Source organism: Leishmania donovani, chromosome 32 (genome assembly GCF_000227135.1).
Source record: "Leishmania donovani BPK282A1 complete genome, chromosome 32".
In the NCBI taxonomy this organism is placed as follows: Eukaryota; Euglenozoa; class Kinetoplastea; order Trypanosomatida; family Trypanosomatidae; genus Leishmania; species Leishmania donovani.
In genome coordinates this window covers 401,348-421,060 of record NC_018259.1, presented here as the reverse complement: position 1 = coordinate 421,060, position 19,713 = coordinate 401,348, and the positions used below count along the sequence as shown (strand labels likewise).

General features: G+C 59.2%; 6 protein-coding genes across 6 annotated transcripts; all 6 read right to left on the bottom strand.

Annotated features, from left to right (window-relative positions):
• Nucleotides 1–1,160: 1,160 nt before the first annotated feature.
• LDBPK_321100 (hypothetical protein, conserved) lies at nt 1,161–3,170 on the bottom strand (the record flags this gene model as incomplete). The annotated part of the gene is made up of 1 exon (XM_003863478.1): nt 1,161–3,170. The coding sequence occupies one exon, from the start codon at nt 3,168–3,170 to the stop codon at nt 1,161–1,163; it is 2,010 nt and encodes a 669-aa protein (XP_003863526.1).
• Nucleotides 3,171–3,687: 517 nt separating this feature from the next.
• Nucleotides 3,688–4,353, bottom strand: LDBPK_321090 (hypothetical protein, conserved; the record flags this gene model as incomplete). The annotated part of the gene is made up of 1 exon (XM_003863477.1): nt 3,688–4,353. The coding sequence occupies one exon, from the start codon at nt 4,351–4,353 to the stop codon at nt 3,688–3,690; it is 666 nt and encodes a 221-aa protein (XP_003863525.1).
• Nucleotides 4,354–5,134: 781 nt separating this feature from the next.
• Nucleotides 5,135–7,570, bottom strand: LDBPK_321080 (protein kinase, putative; the record flags this gene model as incomplete). Its single annotated transcript, XM_003863476.1, has 1 exon — nt 5,135–7,570. The coding sequence occupies one exon, from the start codon at nt 7,568–7,570 to the stop codon at nt 5,135–5,137; it is 2,436 nt and encodes an 811-aa protein (XP_003863524.1).
• A 1,864-nt stretch (nt 7,571–9,434) lies between these two features.
• On the bottom strand, nt 9,435–10,706 carry LDBPK_321070 (hypothetical protein, conserved; the record flags this gene model as incomplete). The annotated part of the gene is made up of 1 exon (XM_003863475.1): nt 9,435–10,706. The coding sequence occupies one exon, from the start codon at nt 10,704–10,706 to the stop codon at nt 9,435–9,437; it is 1,272 nt and encodes a 423-aa protein (XP_003863523.1).
• Nucleotides 10,707–14,270: 3,564 nt separating this feature from the next.
• LDBPK_321060 (chaperonin containing t-complex protein, putative) lies at nt 14,271–15,887 on the bottom strand (the record flags this gene model as incomplete). The annotated part of the gene is made up of 1 exon (XM_003863474.1): nt 14,271–15,887. One exon carries the CDS (start codon nt 15,885–15,887, stop codon nt 14,271–14,273), a length of 1,617 nt encoding a protein of 538 aa, XP_003863522.1.
• Nucleotides 15,888–16,918: 1,031 nt separating this feature from the next.
• On the bottom strand, nt 16,919–19,501 carry LDBPK_321050 (hypothetical protein, conserved; the record flags this gene model as incomplete). Its single annotated transcript, XM_003863473.1, has 1 exon — nt 16,919–19,501. The coding sequence occupies one exon, from the start codon at nt 19,499–19,501 to the stop codon at nt 16,919–16,921; it is 2,583 nt and encodes an 860-aa protein (XP_003863521.1).
• Between the last annotated feature and the right edge of the window lie 212 nt (nt 19,502–19,713).

The window sequence follows — 19,713 nt, the reverse complement described above, 5'->3', positions numbered from 1 at the left end:
GGCTCTACGTAACTGGACTCGGGATGGCGAGCAGATAGCGGAAACACAGAAGCCCCTCCCCCGAGCGACAAGTATATCTGCAGAGGAGCAGGAGTGCTGAGGGAAGCGGCGAAGCAGCTTCCCCTGCACATGCAAGAGATAAGGACGATCACACGCAAACACAACCGAGGCAGGCTCGGCTGCTGGCAGATGCACCAGCATGCAAAAACCACAGCGCGCAAGGTTCCAAACGTCCGACACAGCCACATGCAGGACGGACCTCCACATCCGAAACACCGCGAAAAAAAAAGCAATAATAAAGCGCGGAAACTATATGCTGAGCGAGGCTACGGATAAAGAATGAGGTCCCCTGGCGCGACGCGAAACCGTGGGAACGAAACGTTTCTTATAGCGGCTCCATTACTTGGCCATAAAGCGTGCGTCGCACGCCCCGCTGCCCACCAGTCTGTCACAGACGCGATCGCGTATGTGCCGATCGCACCCGTGGACACGCGTTACAGCAACGCACCGGCTCGGCGGCCTGAGCGCGGCCTCTGCGCCAACCTCGACTCATCATCCACCGCCGCTGCGCAGGCTGCCTCACACCCGCGGCTCCCACCATGCTGGCCGCCACCTGGCGCACCTCTCTCGGGGTCACACGCAGGCGTCCCGCACCAGTAGACCGTGTGAGGGCCGTGGGGCGGGATGCGCTCGAGGCACGTTGCCGCTTCGCCCACCATATAGGTGGCACGAGCGTGCTCGCACCGTCTCGGGCCGCTCCGACGCAGCGCCGCCCAGGACCTGGCCGCCGACACCGGTTAGCCGTAAAGCGGCCCTGGCTTCGCCCTCTCCTAATCACAGGTGGCTCGGCAGGGGCAAGGGATAGCGGGGAGGGGGGAAGGGTGCCGCTTGGCTTTTCCAGAAAGAGCGGCGGTACTGAACTCTGAGATGCGACGCACAGAGGTGCGTTCTTCCCCTTCCCTCTGCCATCAGGGAAGACAACCACGCCGCGAAAGAGAAAAAATGATCACGCAGCAGAGGGCTGAGAGTCAATCCAGGGAGGCAAACACAAACCCGACCTCAATTCGCGCAAACACACGAGCCCCCACACACGCACGCAGGCGGGTGGACAAGGAGGATGCAGGAAGGAAGTAAAAAAAAAATGTGGGTCGTGTAATTCGCTATGCCATATCACGGGCGCGCCTGGCCGCGCGGGCGGAATCGACGAACAGGAAGAGCATATAAATGAACATAAGGATGGCGAAAATGCCGCCAAGCATAAGCGGCGCGCGTGGACCTCGTCGCAGCACCCCACTTCCTCGGGCGTGTGCTGTGCTCATGGCATTGCGCACCTGAGAGCTTCGAGGTGGGACTGCGTTCAACCTCAACTCCTTCCACCACCGCGCTGCCTCTCGTGCGCAGTCTCTCCAGGTGGCGGCTTTCTCGTATGGGACGCTCTGCTCTAGTATGGAGGCGTTGAGAGGCAGCCTCACGTGCACCGGGGCTGCGTGTGTAATAGACACGCCTGTGCTCAGCCCGTTCGGTGCCACGAGGGGCGTTTGGCCGACAGCTGCAGTTTTCACGGCCTGCCGCAGTTGCATGATCTGCTCACGCAGCTTCTCTTCGCTAACGGCACTTAGCCGCTTCTCGTCTTCCAGTTGCCTTGTGCGGTGCTGCTCACACGACAGCTGCTCCGCAAGCTCCTCCATCTTCTCTTGACAGTGCTGCAGTTCCGCCTCGCACGCACGCGTGCGAGACTCCGCATGCTGCACCGCCTCTTGTAGGCTTCGGTTGTCACGGTAAAGGTTATCGAGTGCCTCATCGCGTGCACTGCAGTCCCGGCTCAGACGCTCCAGTTTCTCTGCCAGTACGCGGTCACCGACAACAAACCCGAGTGCTGCGTCTCCTTGACGTGGTGCGCCGGTGACATTGTGCGCACCTGCGCTTTCTAACGACACGAGGAAGTGCCTATCTTTGGCTACGTACGGCAGCGGACTGGCGTCGCTGACGTCCTCGTTGACCGGTTGCTGGGTGGCGTTTGCGGAGATCGGGCTCGCGGTTTGAGAGAACCGGTGCGAATCCCCAGAGGTACTCTCCATGACAGTGCGCCTTCCGCGTCTCCACTGCTCGAGCTCCTCGCGAAGACGTCGCAGTTCTTCAGACTCCGCAGCGGAGTTCTGCGCCGTTGCCTCTGCACGGCGCTCCTGCTCCTGCTTTACACAGTCACTCAACAACGCCTCCCGCTCAGCATGTTTTGCAGCGTTCTGTTCAAGACTCTCAATAACCGACTCGTAGTAGGCCCGCTCGTTGCCCCAGTGGGCTACCAGCTTCTGAACCGCCGCACGCACCTGAGCATCAAGGTGCGAGGCGGTGAAGCCGCTCGCATGCAACACTCGCTGCATCTCTTCGTATTGCTTCTCACTTTGCAGCTGACTCCGCTCCTCGCCGCTCCGCATCACCATTTCCTTCAGTCGCTGAATCTGCTCACGCAGAGAGGCAACGTAGATGGCATCAAGCAAGGGGGTGTCCGCAGGGTTGGGCGAAACCTTGTCGGACCTGCTGCCAAACGCCGTGCTAGGCCTAGCGGGGGCGGCAGAAGCGGCGCCGAAGAGCCGGTGCTCGACTAAGTTCTGAATGGAAAGCTCGAGACTATTGTTGGTGGACTCCCACAGCTTCCGCGCGGCGGCGAAGCGGAGGCGCACACGCGTGAGTTCCTTTTCCATGGAGATGCTTTCCCCCCTCAGCTCCTCGTAGGACTTTACCTGGCGGGCCAGTTTCTGGGTGAGGGTGGAAATATGTTGTCTCAGCACCTCTGGATTAGATTGCTCGTCTACGCTGTCGCGCTGCGATGGCGCGAACGCTCCTGGCGACTCCTCCTCGCCGAGCTCCACAACATTGCGAAGTGTTTTCAGCAGCGAGTTCATGCTAGACAAAAGAGGGGGAGTTGGGGGGAGGGAGGGAGGGAGGGAGGGAGGGATACAACGAAGCAAAGAGACGCACTTGCGAGAGCTTATACTTGTGATGGGAGGAGGAGGAAGGAAAGCCGAGCTGCCGCAGCTGCATACTTGCGTAGCGTTGCTCTTGCGTTGCAACTCTGCGGTGCACCTCGGCACGCCAACAGTAGAAACAACCGCGGTGATGGGCAGACGAAGGGACGGAGGGGAGAAGGGTTGAGAAACAGCGTGCGTCATCGCTTACCAAACACACAGGACACCGAAAAGTGAAATGGCGAGTAGCAACATGCACGCGAGAAGCACCAAGACAATCAATAGCCCTCTAGATTCGATCTGATGAGGTGCATGGGCTATGAACGCAGAAAAGGAGGGAGATAGGATGGCCGCATCAGGCGCTCCCACGTGTACAACGTGGGCATAATCGTGTACTTCACAGCACCCCTGCCCCGGCTTTAGCTCCAATTAGCACTTCTGTTGTGGTTCTTGTTTGTTGTGCCTCCTTTTGGTCTTTTCCCTTTCCGGGTCATCTGGCGGCAGTCGAAATCGGTCCTAGCGCACGCTAAGGGAACGAGCCAGAGCGCGCGGAATCGCTTCTTCCCCAAACAATATGAAGAACAGCAAAGGACGATACACGTTTCAGCGACGGATACGTGGGGTGGGGTGGGGTCGCCGAGAACGTGTGGGAGCGCTCCGCAGGCCGCTGCGGAGTACCTTTGCCGCTGCCTCGACATTGCGTGCCCGCAGCCCTCACCTCTCACCCTTTTCCACCGCTGCAGCGGCCACCCTGCACCCACGACCTGTGCACGTCCTCCAGTAGAGCACGAACAGACTTCTCGCAAAAGCCGCAGACCTCCTCCTCGGTCCCAGGGTCTATCCTGATCTCGCACCGCTTCATGTCCACATCCTCCACCACAAAGCCGCCTGCAGCGCGCAGGCAAGCGCCGCGCTCGACAACACGCGCCACGGTCTCATCCGGGATCTCGCCGTAAAATGTGAGGGTTGTGTTGGGCATCGATACCTGCTTCCCCGTCCCAAAATCATACAATACGGTCGTCATGACAGTGCCCAGATTGTCGTTTGAGTATGAATGTATGAAGGCCGCAGCTTGCTGCTCAGACTCGGGCTTTTCGCGAATCTCGCCGTGGTAGTCGACAACCTGGTCAAAGGTCACAGCGACACTGCCCGGCCGCTGAGCAACACGGTCCTGCAGCGCGGTGTCGCGAGCCACCTTGGCTCGAAGCTCGTCCATCTTCGCTTGCGCAATCGCACGCGTCAGGGTAAAAGGGTCCGAATCGCGGATTTCTTTCTCATCTATATCAGGTGATAGGTACACCAGATCGTAGGTGGAACCAAAGCGGCGCTGCGCAATCTCGCGGCGGCGTGGCGCGCTCGTTCCAACAATCATGATGGGCTTCTGCATTTTTTCCACATCGATTCGTGTCTTATTCTTGGATGTGTATATGCTGGCGCTGTCGACAGCGCCTTTCCTTGTTGTGCCGCTTCCCGCGATGGCAATCATTGCCATCGTAGAGAGTCGTCGACGAAGCGACAGAAAGGTAGAGGTAGCAGCGGCATATGATTGGGAGAGGGAAAGAATAGCGTCGAAGGGCAGCCGCGCATCCATGCAAACGCCCGCTGGCCCGAGTCAGGACAACGGCAGCCGCCGCCGGCGCAACGAGCGCCGCCGTTGTATTATGATCGCCCCCTTTCCTCTCTGTCGTTGAATCGGGGAAAAGTCCAGTGCCGCTTCCCGCATATGCACACACAGCGGTGATAACGGCCCGCCTTGGCATTCCGAGGCCACTCGCATCCTTTGATATGCAAGTGTGTGGGCATGCACGTGCGCTTATCGCCTCCGCCGTCGCGCTTCCTCACGCACAAATGGAAAGAACACACATGAGAGAAGGCGGATAGGGGCAGGAGGTAGATCCACCCCTGAGAGAACGCAGCACAAGGAGAAAAAAAAAAGGTAACGGCAGCGTAGAAGCCTCTCGGCAAGTGAAAACTACTGAGTGCACGCCTCGCACGCACTGCCTTCCTCCTCCACTATCCACCTCCCCACCGCCACCAAACACACACCCACACACACACCAACACGTTCTAGCGTCTCAGGTGCAAGATTACACCAAGAGGTGGAGGCCCCATGCGGCCGCACCAACAGTGCCTCACACCCGTACCGCAAAACACCCAGTTCGCCCTCGCTACGTGTGACGCAGCTCCGGAAACATGGTTTGGTCCTTGGTGGGCGGCGCCTGCTTCAGATAAGCGGTGTACGTCGACCACACCTTCCTGCTCTGCAGCTGGAACGTGTCCTTGTGCCGACGCGTCGTGCTGAGCAGGATCTGCTCCTTGAGCAACTCGCTCTGCTGGCGCTTGTGGAACGTCTTGCTGTCGGCCTCCAGGCGCTGCACGAACAGCTTCAGCTTCTCGCGCGGCACGTGATTGAACTTGATGACAAACGGGTGTTTCAAGAGCTGCTGCACAGACCATCGCAGTGACACATCGACACAGACGCTGCGGAGAATAAAGTCGTAAAACGACTCCGACCAATTGAGCGGTTTGACCATCTTGGAGAGCTTCAACATGGTGCTGTAATTCCAGAAATCAGACTTGAACTGATCACAGGGGTGAATGCCAGCCGCCAACTCCATGAGCATGATGCCCAGGGACCACACGTCCGCCTTGGCCGTGAACACCACCGCCTCGCCGGTGCCGCCGTCGTCGATATCGGCGATGCGGTGTAAAATGTTCGCTACGAACCGCTCTGGTGCCTTGTACAGTATCGTGCCGAGGTCGATGCCTCGCCGCTCGACGTGCTGATGGTCCTCCATCACAGAGCCGCAGCCGAAGTCGGCAAGCTTGAACTTCTGTTGATCATAGCAGAGCATCACGTTGGCCGGCTTTAGATCACAATGAATGATGGAGTAGTCCGTGTGCAGCTCGTTCAGACCCATCAGCACGTCCCGAGCCAGCATGGAGAGCAGCACCTCCGGCATCGGCGTCTCACGCTTCACGTTCTTCTCCCATGCGGCCGGCTCCTTGTACGTGCTGCGGCCCAGAGCATGCCGCGGAGACCCGTAAAGCAGCTGGTCCTTGCAACACTCCTTCATTGACTGCTTCGCTGACGGGTCGCCGGACATGTAGTTTCGAAACGTCGACTGAGTGACCCGCATCAACTCCTCGCTAGGGATGCGAGAGACCATCTGCTGAATGTTCTCCACTGTGAAGGACATCAGCTCCATCAGGATGCTCAGCTGCTTCTTCTCCGCATCGAGTGAGGCCACGGCGTTGAACATTTGCATGAGGTACGCCGGCGATGGGCGCGATCGTTGCAGAGTGATCATGGTCAGCTCCTTCACGAGCCCTTTCTTGTACCCCTGCCGCTCCACGTCGTTCGTCGCGTTCATCGCCTCGTCAATGTTCATGCACTTGAGAGCGTACAACTTGCCATCCAAGCGGACGCGGAACACCGTTCCCTGAGTGCCTTTTCCAATCATCGCCTCAACCACAACCTCATCCATGTCAAGCGAGCAGTTGCTGTGGCCGATCTCCTCCGCCGAAATCTGCTTTGTCCGCCGCGCCGCTGCGCCGCGACTGGCGTGTCCGCCGTGGCGGTGGCCGGCACCCGAGGTTGCTGACAGGAGGGACGAAGAGCTGTCCTGGTGACGCAGACTGGGGAAGCTGACGGAGTGCGTGAGACGGCTAGAGGCGTTGAAGCCCGTGGTGGGCGACAACGCCGATGTCGGGGTGGTCACCGTCACAGGCGAAATCGTTGTCGCAGGCGAGGATGGCGTGGCTCCCGTTTCGGCGCTCTCACACAGCAGCGTGCTGTGCACAGGAGGAAAACCATGGCTGCTGGTGCTGCCTAGAGACTTGGCCTTGAAGGAGCGAAACAGAGGCGAGCCAGATGGCACCTTGGCGTCTTCAAACAGCGTCGCCCACGGATTCGCGATGGGGACCGGCTTTGGGGGCGGCAGCGGCACAGGTAGAGCGGTTGGGGCGACGGCGCTCTGAAGCGGCGGCACGCTCGTTGGGAGAGTGTTCGCTGTGGACTGCCTTGGCGATGCTTCTGCTGGCACAACAGGGGAGCCGGAGGGGACGGCAGATACCACCGGAGCTGTCTCTTTGCGGTCGCAGTGGTCAGCCGACATTTGAATGTTCAAGATGGCCTCCTGAACCGTGTCCACGGAACGAGCGAGTTTCTTCTGCCTCAGCCGCTCTACCAGTAGGCGTGCGTCTTCTGTCCCGGTGAACGTACTCTTTCCTTCCACAAACATCGAGATGCCGTCAATCAGCACGAAGATATTGGTGTCATTGACGTGAATGAACTTGGCCTCGTTTTGCGAGGACACCATCGTCCTCTTCTCCACCGACGCGCTGCTGCCGGTGCCTGCCATCTCCCTTGCCGTCAATTCGACCGTGGAGTTGTTGCTCGACAGACCCGCCGTGTTCGTCGCACAAAAGCTGGGGCCGGTCGTGATCATCGGTGAAACGGTATTGTCATCCACGTCGATGAAGAACTTGTTGAGCTCCTGCTCATTCTTCTGTTGCACCTGCAGCTCAGGGGCTGCGTGATCCATGAGCCCCGCCAGGTCGAAGCACGGCCCCGACTTACGGAGCGGGCGCTTCGCACGCATGTTTCTTGCGCCCTCAATCCGATATCTGCGAAGAAACAACAGCCGCACTCCAGCACCTCAGCTTTCCGAATGAGCTCGGTGACAGACTTCGACAGATATCACGATAGCAAAGATATTGGAATGAACGCACGCCGTGCGATGGTGGCGATACGGGCTGAGGGGAGGGGGGAGCCCACCTGCACTGCGCGCCGCGTCCGAGTATGAGCACGCAACCGCACTGCCTGGACCGAAGAGTTCAGCGGTGCTGCTTCGAAAACGGCGGCGCCAGGCGTCTTCTTTTTCCGTTTACCGGTTGTTTTGCTGCCTTTCGTGGGCATCCACTCGATTACTGCTCCCTCTTCCTTTGCCAGCCTTCCCTCCCTGCAACACATTCGCACGCACTCAGCGGGTGAAAAAAAAAGAAGAAACAAACGCATAAACCGCCAAAAGGAAATGTGAAAAAAAAAAAAAAAAATAATGAACACAAACACGTAAACAACAAAAGCGCCCACGCGCGCCGACTGCAAACTCCCTCACGTCTGGTGTATGGTGTACGTGTATGCGGTTATGCGTGAAAGACGCATGAAAGCGGCCATAGCAACGGCGCAGCGACCTCTGGCTCGATGACGCGTCTCACTCGACAAGTTTTAACGTCTTCGGGCCACCTGCGTTCAGTACCCCCACCCAGTCCGCGACAACTACGCAGAAACCAGCAAGCGGAGAGGCAAAAGGAAAGAAGAGGCGGACAGCACCAGTCAGTATCAGAAGAGACGTCCACCGTCACTGTCGCTATATGAGCTTTTATGTGGGTGTGTGTCTGTGTCCGCTCCTGCGTGCACCCGCCCGGCGGCATCAACAGCCGGAAAGCTTCGAGGCAGGTGCCTGACCGTCGCCGCACTGAGGGAGGGAGTGGAAATGCGGTAGAAGCTCCTTTGCGTTTTCTATTTTACACGGCACGGCGATGCTGCGGCACCATCAGTGAGAGCGAGAGAACAACAGGCAGCGAGTCCTGGGGAAAGGCTACAGGAAATAGCAGCCAACTGGAAGCGTACGAGCGAGAAGAGAGAGAGAGATGAGCGGAGACGGTTGGCGCAGCTCTGAGAAAGGACGCGCATTCAACGCTTACGGATTGGTGTAGCTCGCAAACCGAATGAGGTCCAACGAGCGAAGCGTCTCCCACCCCACCCTTCCGGAGAAGCAACGCCTTTGCGCTCGTGTGCGTGTTCGTGCGTACGATACACAGCAGCCAAAGGAATGAAATCCGCGGCGCATCTTCTGAGCTGATACCACTGAAGAATAACGAAAAAAAAAAAAAGATGCACGCGGCACGATGCACAGCACGCTTCACATCAGCGTGGTGTACACTAAAGAAAAATCAGGGGGTGAGTGTGAGGGAGGGGGGCTCTACTTGCGGTTGGCGAGGAAGATGTTCACCAGATACCCTGTCACACGTCCTTCCTGTCTGCGCTGTATGTTTTTCTTTTTCGTTGCTGTTTTTTTTTTTTTGTTTTCATGGTGACAGCTCGGACACCCACACCCGGTATGCCTCAGGGCAGCCGTAGAGTTGAAAAGAAGGTGAACGCAGAACTGCCCAATCCTGTTGGAAAAGCCGACACACGGCACACGCGCTGGAGACGGAGCAGAACAACAAGCGGATCCCGTGGGTCGCCCTCCGTGAGCGCCTGCAACGAGAGGACGACGATAGAAAAGAGCTCCGGTGGCGTCCCCCTCTCACCACCAAGTTTTCTCCTATCTCCCGCAGTGCACTCAGATTGACGACGCCGCACACACGGCAGCACACATACAAGGAGAATCGGGAGAGACAGAGAGAGACGACTGCCCCCCCTCCCCTCTCCTCCCCCCCCCCACACACACCCGACGCGCCCTAGTCATCATCTTCCTCGACGATGGACTCCTTGGTGAAGGTGGAGCGGGCATCGAGCGCGGGCGGATTGCGCGCGCCGGCATAGAGCACATGCGGTGGGGGAAGCTCGGCTCCGAAGCACACATCGGCGCCACTGTAGGGCATGCACGGCGAGCTGTATGTGCGCGCCTTTAGTTCCTCAGCGGTACGAAGGGCTTCCAGGTACCACTCTGCCCAGATCACGCCGGCCACCTTGCCCTCCTCCATCTGCACAAAGCCCGCCTGCTCGTCCGCTTCACTCGCTGACGCTTTTTTGTGAGGATGCTGGTCCTGCTGCTCGCGGAGTCGCGCCGCCGCGGCAGCGGCAGCCGCCCGACGCATCATCATTGGCGGGCGTTGTCCGCTTGTCGAGATGAAAGCCGCGTCTGGGTTCGGCGCCTTCACTTTCATCGGCGGTGACGTCGACCTTACACTCATCTCACTAAAGGTCCACACAGTGGACGAAACGGTGCTGCTGTGCTGGCCATCTGCGGAGTTTTTGTCAAGTAGGTCGCTCATGAAGCTCAGCGGTACCTCCGGCTCCATCTCCCCCGCGGAGTCCTCGAAGGAGTTGGACCCGCTCGTTCTGTCGCGGTCGTCGTCGAACGCGGCAGCGTGCCGATGTTTTCGGCGCTCCTGGTGCGCACGCAAGCGCTCCCGCTGCGCCATTTTGCGATTACGGTACTGAATGTTCACCGCGCTAAGGGGGTGATTGGCGGGGTCCCAGGACTCAATGAAGAGCAGTATTGACTGCCGCAGAGTGCGACACACGCTCGTGTAGAGCTCGCACTCGCTGAAGATGGCCGACAGGGCCCAGTGTTGGTAGCGCCGCATGCACCCGATCAGCACGTTCGTTTGTAGCTCGCCGAGAGGGCAAGCGAAGAGCACTGGATGCCATCGCCGGTCCACTGCAAAGTCCAGCGCACGGGTCACGTCGTGGGGACTAAAGTCGTCCCCACTATTCACCCCATCCACGCGCCAGGTGCGCATGTCCACAATATTAATAATGCGAATGGGGCCACGCGTGAGGCAGTTGCTGGCGGTCTTCCCAGTAACCTCCGATCCGAGCAACCGCTTCACCGGGCCCGGCAGCTGCTCAATAGAGAGAAGCACAAGATGCGTGACGCCGATGTGGCGCAGGTAAAGCACATTTTCCTCGGTTGGGTAGGCGCTGCGGTAGACGCCATCCTCCACCATGGCGAAATTCGATGGCGGCACAAGCAGTGGGCCATTTGCTTTGCTTGAAGACGTCATGGTCGGACAGGGTTTCTTACCAGGGAGGTGAAGAGGTGCGCAGGTAGCCTGCGTATGACCAACCGCAGGTGTCGCTGTCTTTCTATGTGTTTACATGACGGTCTGCTGCCCCTCGCTAATGCGGTATCAGAGAAGAAAGGGGAAACGGAAGAGGAAGGTCGGTGATCGGGTGTGTGCACGCAGGTTTTTTGGGTGGTGGGGGGGGGGGGGGGGGGGGGGGGGGGGTAAGCTGACGTGTGTAGTCCATTCTTGCAGAATTGCTGTTTCGCTTTTTTTGTGTGTGTCTGTGGAGGGAGGGGGTTTTGGACGACAGCGCAGGGTGCACCTTTTCTTATCCATCACCACCCATCCCTCGCCACGCTGTTAGTCAGCACCCGTCTCGTGTGGTATGCGGGGTTGCGGCTTGCGTCGCCGGCAGAGCTGTCTCCACCGCCTGTCGACCACCCGTCCGTTGGATGCTGTCGATGCAGACCTTCACGTGAATTTCGGAGGCGGGTCGCGCGGCACACATAGGATGGCAGGCCGATGTTGCTGTCACTACCCGCATCACCTCTGGGCCAACAGCCAAGTTCATTCGGGTGCGCTCTTCGCAGATGCACGGAAAGACGCACCTGGAAAAGATGGCTTTGCCAGATCTGTCACCCCCCCCACACACACACACAGTCGTCGAGCACGAGTTCTCCCGTGGCTGCGCATCCAGACCCACCTCCGCGTTGTAACGCTGCTCATCTGGCCAGCTGTTGACTTGTCGCGGCCAGAGAATGAGGGCGCCGCCGTCCGATACGTCCTTTCTTCTCTTCCACGACGGTGGGGGCTCATTCAAGGAGAGGGGTCGCTGCTGCGCTGGGCACACCATAACGATTGCTGCCAGTGAGGGGAGGGGCCTCGACATCCGCGTCTGTCACCGGCGGCGGAGGAGTGACGCTTCCTGGGAACGCGCGGGGGCACTGGTCGGGGGTACTTCCCATGCACCGCATCCGTTGCTGCCTCTCGCTTCTCATCTCGCCACACAGATCGGCAAGGTGCATCGCCTTCCCCTGTGCCGCGTGCAAGGGGGCTCCCTCCGCTCTTCTTTGGCCACTGGTAGGCGTCCATGGGCTGGTTTCGGGCACGGCTTGTAGGACGTGCAGGATGGCCCCTCCTCCTCTTCAGGCTGTGAGAGCCGGATAACCTGCACGGGAGCAAGATGGCGCGTGTTCGAGGCGTGGGGAGCACATGCGTGCTCTCCTTCGGCTGCTTCCCTCTGCTCACGGTCACCCTGCGGGGATGTGGGCGCCATCGGAGCGCCCTGTGCCCTGTAGACGTCGCATTATGGACGCGGCAGCTCCGTAAGGCGGTGGCCACCGTGCTTGAGGCGAGAAGGCAATCACTGGGGCTGCTGTGGGGGTACACGCGAGTCGGCCATCTCAAACTCACACCTCTTCCAAGACGTAGGGGAATTCCTGAACGGATGCGAGTTTCCTGTGCTCGCCCTCTTCGTGCAGCGTCACGCACGCCCCGGCGAGATCTACGTCATTTCGCGAGAGATGTGTATGATGGTTGCGTTGCAGGTGCGACAACGCGACCCATCGGAGTCTTCCCGATGGGGGTCCCGCAATGGCGCCTCTGTGATGCCGCACTGATTGAAGCGCATGTAGTCCTCACATCAAACTCGGCAAGCGACAGGGCAGAGGTGCCGTTTTTTAGCATGACCAGCCCATGCGCAGGTGTTATGCGCACATGTTCGCATCCAAGCGCCACCGTGGCCGGCTCGGCATGCGTGTGAGGGGGACGCCAGCGTGGCGCACACGATGTGGGGACAATCGGGCACTTGGAGATGTCATCGATTAGCTTTCGCGTTCGCCTTCGGTGAGGGGGAGGGGGAAAGGGTATGGGGGAGCTGATCTTACTGACGAGCTGCGAGAGAGGTGAAGAGGGGCGAGATTCGTCAGCACTTCCTCTTCATGGGTACAACTTTTATCGCCGCATTACGGTCTCAACGAGCGCCAGCGACGTCGTCCTAGTCGTACGTGTCAGCAGTAGTGCTAGGAAGGGGTTGCTGGGACGCAACTACGCCGCGCCTTCTTTCTGTTGCTGCTCAAGTGCAAGCAACACCAAACACATCCCTCTGCCATATACCCTTGATGTCTGTGCGATAGAAGCATTGCCGTGGAAGTGAATGGAGGGGCAGGCGATGTGTAGCCCGAGAGGTGTGTGTGTGGGGGAGAGGGAGGGGGGGAACAAAAAAGCAAAAAAAAGGAAGGCAAAGGAACAGCAACAGAAAGCGCTACGAGTAAAGCACGATCGACCGCAGCTGCCTGCCAGCCTGCAGACACACAGAGACAGATTCGGCTCGCATTTTTCTTCGCATAAAGAGAGCTTGAATGCCCGACCGCAGATCAACGGAGAATGACAGGATCTCCTTGAACCGACGGTAACCGCATGTTTCTCCCTGCGTCCCCGACGCAGGGCGGATACAACCTCATTCAAAGGTGCCAACGCATGCACGCGGCTCCATTGCTACTACGGCAAGCACAGCCACCGTTTGAAACACGCTCATTACATACGTTGCCGTTTCTTTCAGGCAGCTTCTCATCCTCTTTTTCTGTGTGTTTCTTGCTTGTTCTTCTTTTTTCATTTACGCTACGAGTGGCTTCGTGCATGGGGCGCTGCCTCCATTTGTTTTTCCCCGAGCCCACTCTCCTTTGTCTGCGTGTGCGGATGTATCGGTCTGATATATATATATATATATTTATGGTAGACCGATGCATACACACGCACATACATGCGGGACGAATGCACACAGACCCCTCCCAAACCAAAACGAAGTGGCGACGCGTTGCACCGACATTTTCTTTTCTTCGTTACAAGAGAGAAACAACAAACGAGAGAGGAGAAGCTTACCATCGCTCTTATCCCCAACGCCGCGACACACCCTCTTTACGGGGTGTAACGTTACAACAGTGTCTCCCTCTCTCTCTACGCACACACACACATATATATATATAATCTACCTTTCCACCAACACACGCCCTCTGCCGAGAGAAGGGGAGAGAGGCGGTCCAACGTCACATGCACGCACAAATACAGTCACTATCACTGCTGCAGGCGCAAACACACGGCAACACGAGAAGCCACCATTGCCGAGGCGCGGCCGCGCCAACACGCGCTGACATAGAGCGGCTGCGCGGAACGCGAGCGAGCGTTGAAGGCAGGAACGCAAAGGTCTTACAAGCGCGATGAGAGAGGCGAGGTGGTGGGGGAGGGGAGGGGGCGGCAAACATCATAAACTCTCTCAATCAGCACGCGCACCGTCTTTTCTTTCTTCCCTTTACGGGCATCGCCCCTGGGACGGTCAGCAATGCCGCCACCCACCACTCCCCTCATCCGTTCTCCTTGCTGGCAACATTTCGCGCCGCCTCTATGAGACGCATATCACATGAAAGGTGAAGAACGTCGGGCGGAGGGCGGGGCGGGGAGCAGAGGAGCCACGAGGTTCCGGCAAGGCAGCTTGGGCTCCTAATGAACCCCCTCGACACCTTCCTCGCTTTCCCCCCGCTGCGTCGGCCTCTGTTAGCCAGCCTGTTACTGCTGCTGCTCCTCATCCGGCTTCGTAACGATGACGTCGTCGATCTTGAGGATCATCTTCACCACCTGCGTTGCCAGGCGCAGCTGCGAGCACTTGCCGCTCAACGTCTCGAACACCTCCTGCTGCTTCATGTCGATCGTGCCGCGGTCCATGCAGTCGATGCCGGCGTACGGATTATTGCCCTCGATCTGCGCCTTGCGTGCATCGGAAAGGGCGCGGATGGGGTCGAGACCGCTGTTGAGGGCCAGGTTTATCGGGATCGACTCGAGAGCGTCAGCGAAGGCGCGAATGGCGTACTGGTCCACGGTGGACACGGCGTCGGCGTGGGCGAGCACCGCAGACGACGCCGCCAGCTCCGCCGAGCCCCCGCCGTAAACGATGCGGCTGTCGCGGATCAGGTTGCGGACCATGCAGATGGCGTCGTGCAGTGAACGCTTTGCCTCCTCAATCATCATCTTGTTGCCACCGCGGATGAAGACGGTGACGGCCTTGCTATTGGGGCAGTTCTCGACAAAGATCATGCGATCCTTCGTGGTGCCAAAGCCGACCTCGCGGACGCGGCCGCATGTGCCGAGCTTCTCCGCCGTCAGATCCTCAAAGCGAGGGACGATGCGGCCGCCAGTGGCGATGGCGATCATCTCCAGCTCCACGCCACCGACCCAGCGAACCGCCGGCAGCTGGTTGCGGTACAGTAAGTAGTTCGCCTCATCATCGAAGCCCCACTGGCAAATGACGAGGTCCGCACCGGCGTCCTTGCAGCGCTGCACCTCGGAGCGGAAGTACTCCTGCTCCTGTTCGTGCAGCTCGCGCATGTGCTCGGCGCTGTTGATCTGCAGAGTATGCTTCGTCTTCGGCTTTGGCGGCTCGAAGGCGCAGGTCAGGATGGCCATCTTCGGGTTTGTCAGCTCCTTTGGCATCTGCGGATGCGAGAAGTCCTTGTCAAGAACAATGCCATCCACGAGACACGTCTCTTCCAGGCGGCCGCCAACCTTGCCCTCAACCTTGATAAGGTCCATGTTCACGTCACGCCTCTCCATGTCCGCCACGGCAAGCACCGCGTCCACGCAGATCTGCGCCAGACGGTCGCGATCACGGTTCACCACTTTAGAGTTGAGCGTCGAGCGGGCCGTTTGCAGCAGGAACTCCTTCTTTTCCAGAGAGATGGATTCGGCCACCTCCTCCAGGCGCTTGCACGCCATCTCGCACGCCTTCTCGTACCCCTCCGAGATGCGTGAGCTGTGGATGCCTTTGTCCAGCAGCGCCGTTGCCTGCTCCAGCAGCGCGCCTGCAAAGCACACAACACCAGTGGTGCCATCGCCGATCTCGGAGTCCTGCGACTTGCTCAGCTCCACCATGAGCTGGCCAACCTCGTTGTCGATGTCCATCAGGTCTAGGATGGTGGCGCCGTCGTTTGTCACAACTACCTCGTTGTCTGGCGTGGTGAGAATCTTATCCATGCCTCGCGGGCCGAGGCTCGACTTCAGCACATTCGCCACGCCGAGTGCAGCGAGTATGTTCGCTCTCTGCGCCTCGACGCCGCTCACACGCTCCTTCTGCTGTTGCTCCTTCACCAGCAGAAAGGGGCGTCCGTACTCATCAAACGCAAGAGACATCTTTCTCAAATACGAATCAAAAAAGCCGAATGCAAGCAAGCGTACGGCGCTGGTGCAGAGAGCTCACACAAGTTGTGTGTGTGTCTGTAGAGGGAGAGATAAAGAGATAGAGTACGTGCACGGCAGAAGGGTGCGTGTTTGCTTGATTGTGTGCGTGTGCATGCGCCACCACAAAGGGACGATGGTCGTCTCTGACGTGCACACACACACAGTCAAAAGGAAGAAAAAAGATGGACTCTGTGATCGCGGTTGTGCCTCTCTCCTTTGCGCGTTGTTTTTCTTGTTTCTTTTTTGTTTTCTTGGCCTGCTTTGCGCGCGTCGTCGATGTCGAGCGGGAAGGGCGAAGGAAAGGCGGCGAAGATCAGGCACGATACACGAACAATAACGGAAGGCACACGGAAAATGCACACGACTAACCAAGAACCACCACACGTAACAACAACAACACACTGATGAGCGCCAATGAAAGATCGAGGAAAGCGGCTTGCACGAGTTGCGTGATCACGTGTGCATGAGTATATATATATATATATATGCGTGTGTGTGTGTTTGTTGTTATTGCACGCAGCGGGCGCGGTGAGGGCGGGAAGGAGGGGAAGGGATGGGGAGGATTCTGCAAAGATCGAGAAGGAACCAGCATTTGGGTGTCGCGGAAGCGTGGGTAAGGAAGGCCGCCTCATTGTCCTGCCACTTTGCTCGCATGCAAAGTGCCGCCCGTGTGAGGTGCTTCCCGCAGCATTTCGCTTCTCCAAGACTTCCCCGCCTCCCTTCCGTGGACTCAAATGAGCGGTGTGGGGGACGAAGTCACACACACACACACAAAAAAAAAACGCAGGAGCACGCTTGTATCTTGTGTTTCCTTCATTGAATGGACATCATCTATGTAGCAGACCCAGGCCATCGCGTGTCGCGCACAGTGAATCGCCGCCTACTTTCCTCTTCAACAATGCGCCACAGAAGGCGATGCGCTCACGCCGTGTAGAGCAGGAGATGCACGTGAAAAGGACGGGAATGGGGAGGTGCACATCCTCTCATAGAGCATCTGCAACATCCTCGATGTACTGCAGCGCACGCCACGCTGCAGGATGCGTGCCAAACGCGTCGGTGCTAGAGGAAACTCTCTCGGAATCCTGGGGGCGCGCTTCCGTGCGTCGGTGCTGACTAACAAGCCCACGCCAGAAGTTCACGATGGCGTTCATGCGCGCCCCCTTCTCCGTCGCGTCGTATGGGATGCTGGTAGCCACCGGCGCCGCGAACAGCGCCGAGAGCTCCGACGAGGCGGTTCTCGGGTGCAGCCGCTCGTTGCGCGTAGCGCGCTCAGCCGCGCGCTGGTGCATTGCGCGTTCCCGCTCCGCCAGATAAGCCGCCTTTCGCTTCAGCTGTACATCACCGCCGAACATCGTCACAAACGCATCGGAGGAGTGAGGGTCTGTCTTCAGAAGCACAGTCGACTTGCGCCGAACCGTGCCTGCGATCGTGATCAGCGTTGCCTCGGTCGGTATGTCGCTCTGCCGGTACTGCTGCTCCTGCTGCCGATAGTGGAAAGCGGCTGCGCTCTCTCCAGCAGCCGGCTGCATTGGCCCTTGTGTATAGCGTGCCATCTCCCCCTCCGAGGACGGTGAACGACTGACGAAGACGGCGAGCTGCTGCGACTCCGCCCACGCCATCCGCGCTACGTTGAACAGTGGAGAGGCTTTGCCGTAGCCGGAGGCAGCGGTGCACAAGCCGCCATCAAAGCACTCCCATGCAAGGAGTCGGCCTGGGCCGCCCATGGCCGCAACGAACGCCTCCCCGTCGGGCAAAAGGTGAATCGGCGTGGCAACCGAAAGTCGTGTGTTGACGACGCGCAGCTGCTCGCACGTGGTGGCGTCAAAGACAAATACAACGGGAGCACATCCGCAGGTCACAATGGCGTATCCGCCCTTCACCTGCACCTCTGCCGCGCCGCTGCAGTCCGCCGTGTGCCGCGTCGACATTTGCCACAGACTGTCGCCACCGCCGTGGCTCGCAGTCTCTGTGGTGGCGCGCCAGCACACCACAGAGCCGTTCGCGTGGACGGACCATACTCGATTGCTGCGCTCGTTCGAGGCAAGGCTGAGCGTCATAGTCGGCGTGCACTCCCGCGCCGCCGCAGCGCCGGCCGTGTCGACCCGCTGCACAAGCTGCCCGAGAACCGCCAGAGTTGAGCGCGGCGAATGCGTGGGAGGGGCTCTTGTGAGGTGCGCTGGAGTGAATGTGGTGATGGAACGCAGCGTCGTGTTGCCTGTCGTCATCATCGATTCCATCTCCCCCTGGATCGTGTGCTCGTAATCCCAGACGAAGAGCTGATCGCTGAAGCCGCCAGCAATTATCTTGCCCTGGTGGAACACTGCCGTATACACCGGAAAGCCGTGTGGTAACGTGCACACGCACTGCATGCTTTCAGGCCCTGCGCTCGGTTCAGGAGTGAGGACGCCGTCCGACGATCTGGGCTGCCAGACACGCACCGTCCCGTCAGACGAGCACGAGAGCAGGTACTTGTCCTCCTTCTGAAACACGACACGGTGGACGTGGCCGGTGTGACCGACAAGGCAGGCAACAACGGCCATCTCAGGGAGCAGGGGATTACGCAGCTCAACCACGTGCTGGAGGTGACGACAGACGCCGAGCGCGACGAAGGAGCCGCTATGGGCGAAGGAGACGCACGTGACCACCCCCAGAACTGCGGTCGTTTGCAGAATCTCGTGCGGCAGCAATGACCGCTCGCCGTCCATTCGGTAGTAGTTTTCGGTGAGGACTATCGTGGACCAGGGGCTTGCTGGAATCGCTGCCCCGCGGACGCAGTCTTCCTCTCTCATCCGGCCCAGCGACACCTCGTCATTGGCGGCTGCGCAAGCATACCGGGAGGAGCGCGGCACCGAGCCACTCCCACCATCGGCCGCCAGCATGGAGAGGAGGTATTCCTCGTAGAGGAGCATCTCCGTCGTGTCAGGAACGAAGGCGGTGTTGCTCGTCTGACGTACTCGGAGCACGATGCAGCCCTCGTACGGAATCTTGCGGGTGTTTGCGTTTGCAAACACGGTGTAGATGGTTGGCACGTCGTTTGCGATGGAGGATCTGGGGCCGCTGCTGCAGAAGCGGGCTGCACTTGCATCATGCGGTTCAAAGGCCGCGCCCGCCGTGGACCATGAGACGGGGATCAGCGCGCTAAGCAGAGACAGGTACCACGGCGTGCGAGAAGGGTAGCGGTAAAGCTGCACATGCAAGTCGTCTGCCGCGAGCAGGTTCGAGCGACCGGCGCAGCCGCGCAACATCAGAAATCCCCAGCAGATGGGATAAAGCCCCTCACGCATAAGTGGAAAGCCGTGGATGGTCTCGTTGCCAAAGTCCAGGACTTCCAGCAGAAGCATCGCGTCCTCCGCCGCGGTGCGCATTTGTTCTGCACTCAGCCGCAGAGCCAGCTGCGCGTTCCACCACGGCGCGCGCGTCTTGTGTGCGCGGAGATCAAACGGATGTGTCACGGCGCAGGGGACAGAGGTGGATGCCTGAACCAGGCTGCGCCCCGTCGCACAGCTCACGACCCACGCGCGCACCAGGGGATGCACAACGCCGGCGTCGGCGTGCAGAGGGCTCATACCGCGTATTGTCAAGACCAACACAACGCCATGCTCGTCGGATGCGTTGTCAGCGGCTAGCTTCGACGACGTGGTGCTTTCAGCGCTCCCCCCTCTTTGGCAACTGCGGACGTCACTGCTGCCGGTGTGCCATGGTCGTGCCCATTCGTCCTCGTCGTTGAAAGCACCCGTGGCGCGGAATTGCACCGCGAGCTCCGTACCCACGCCACCGG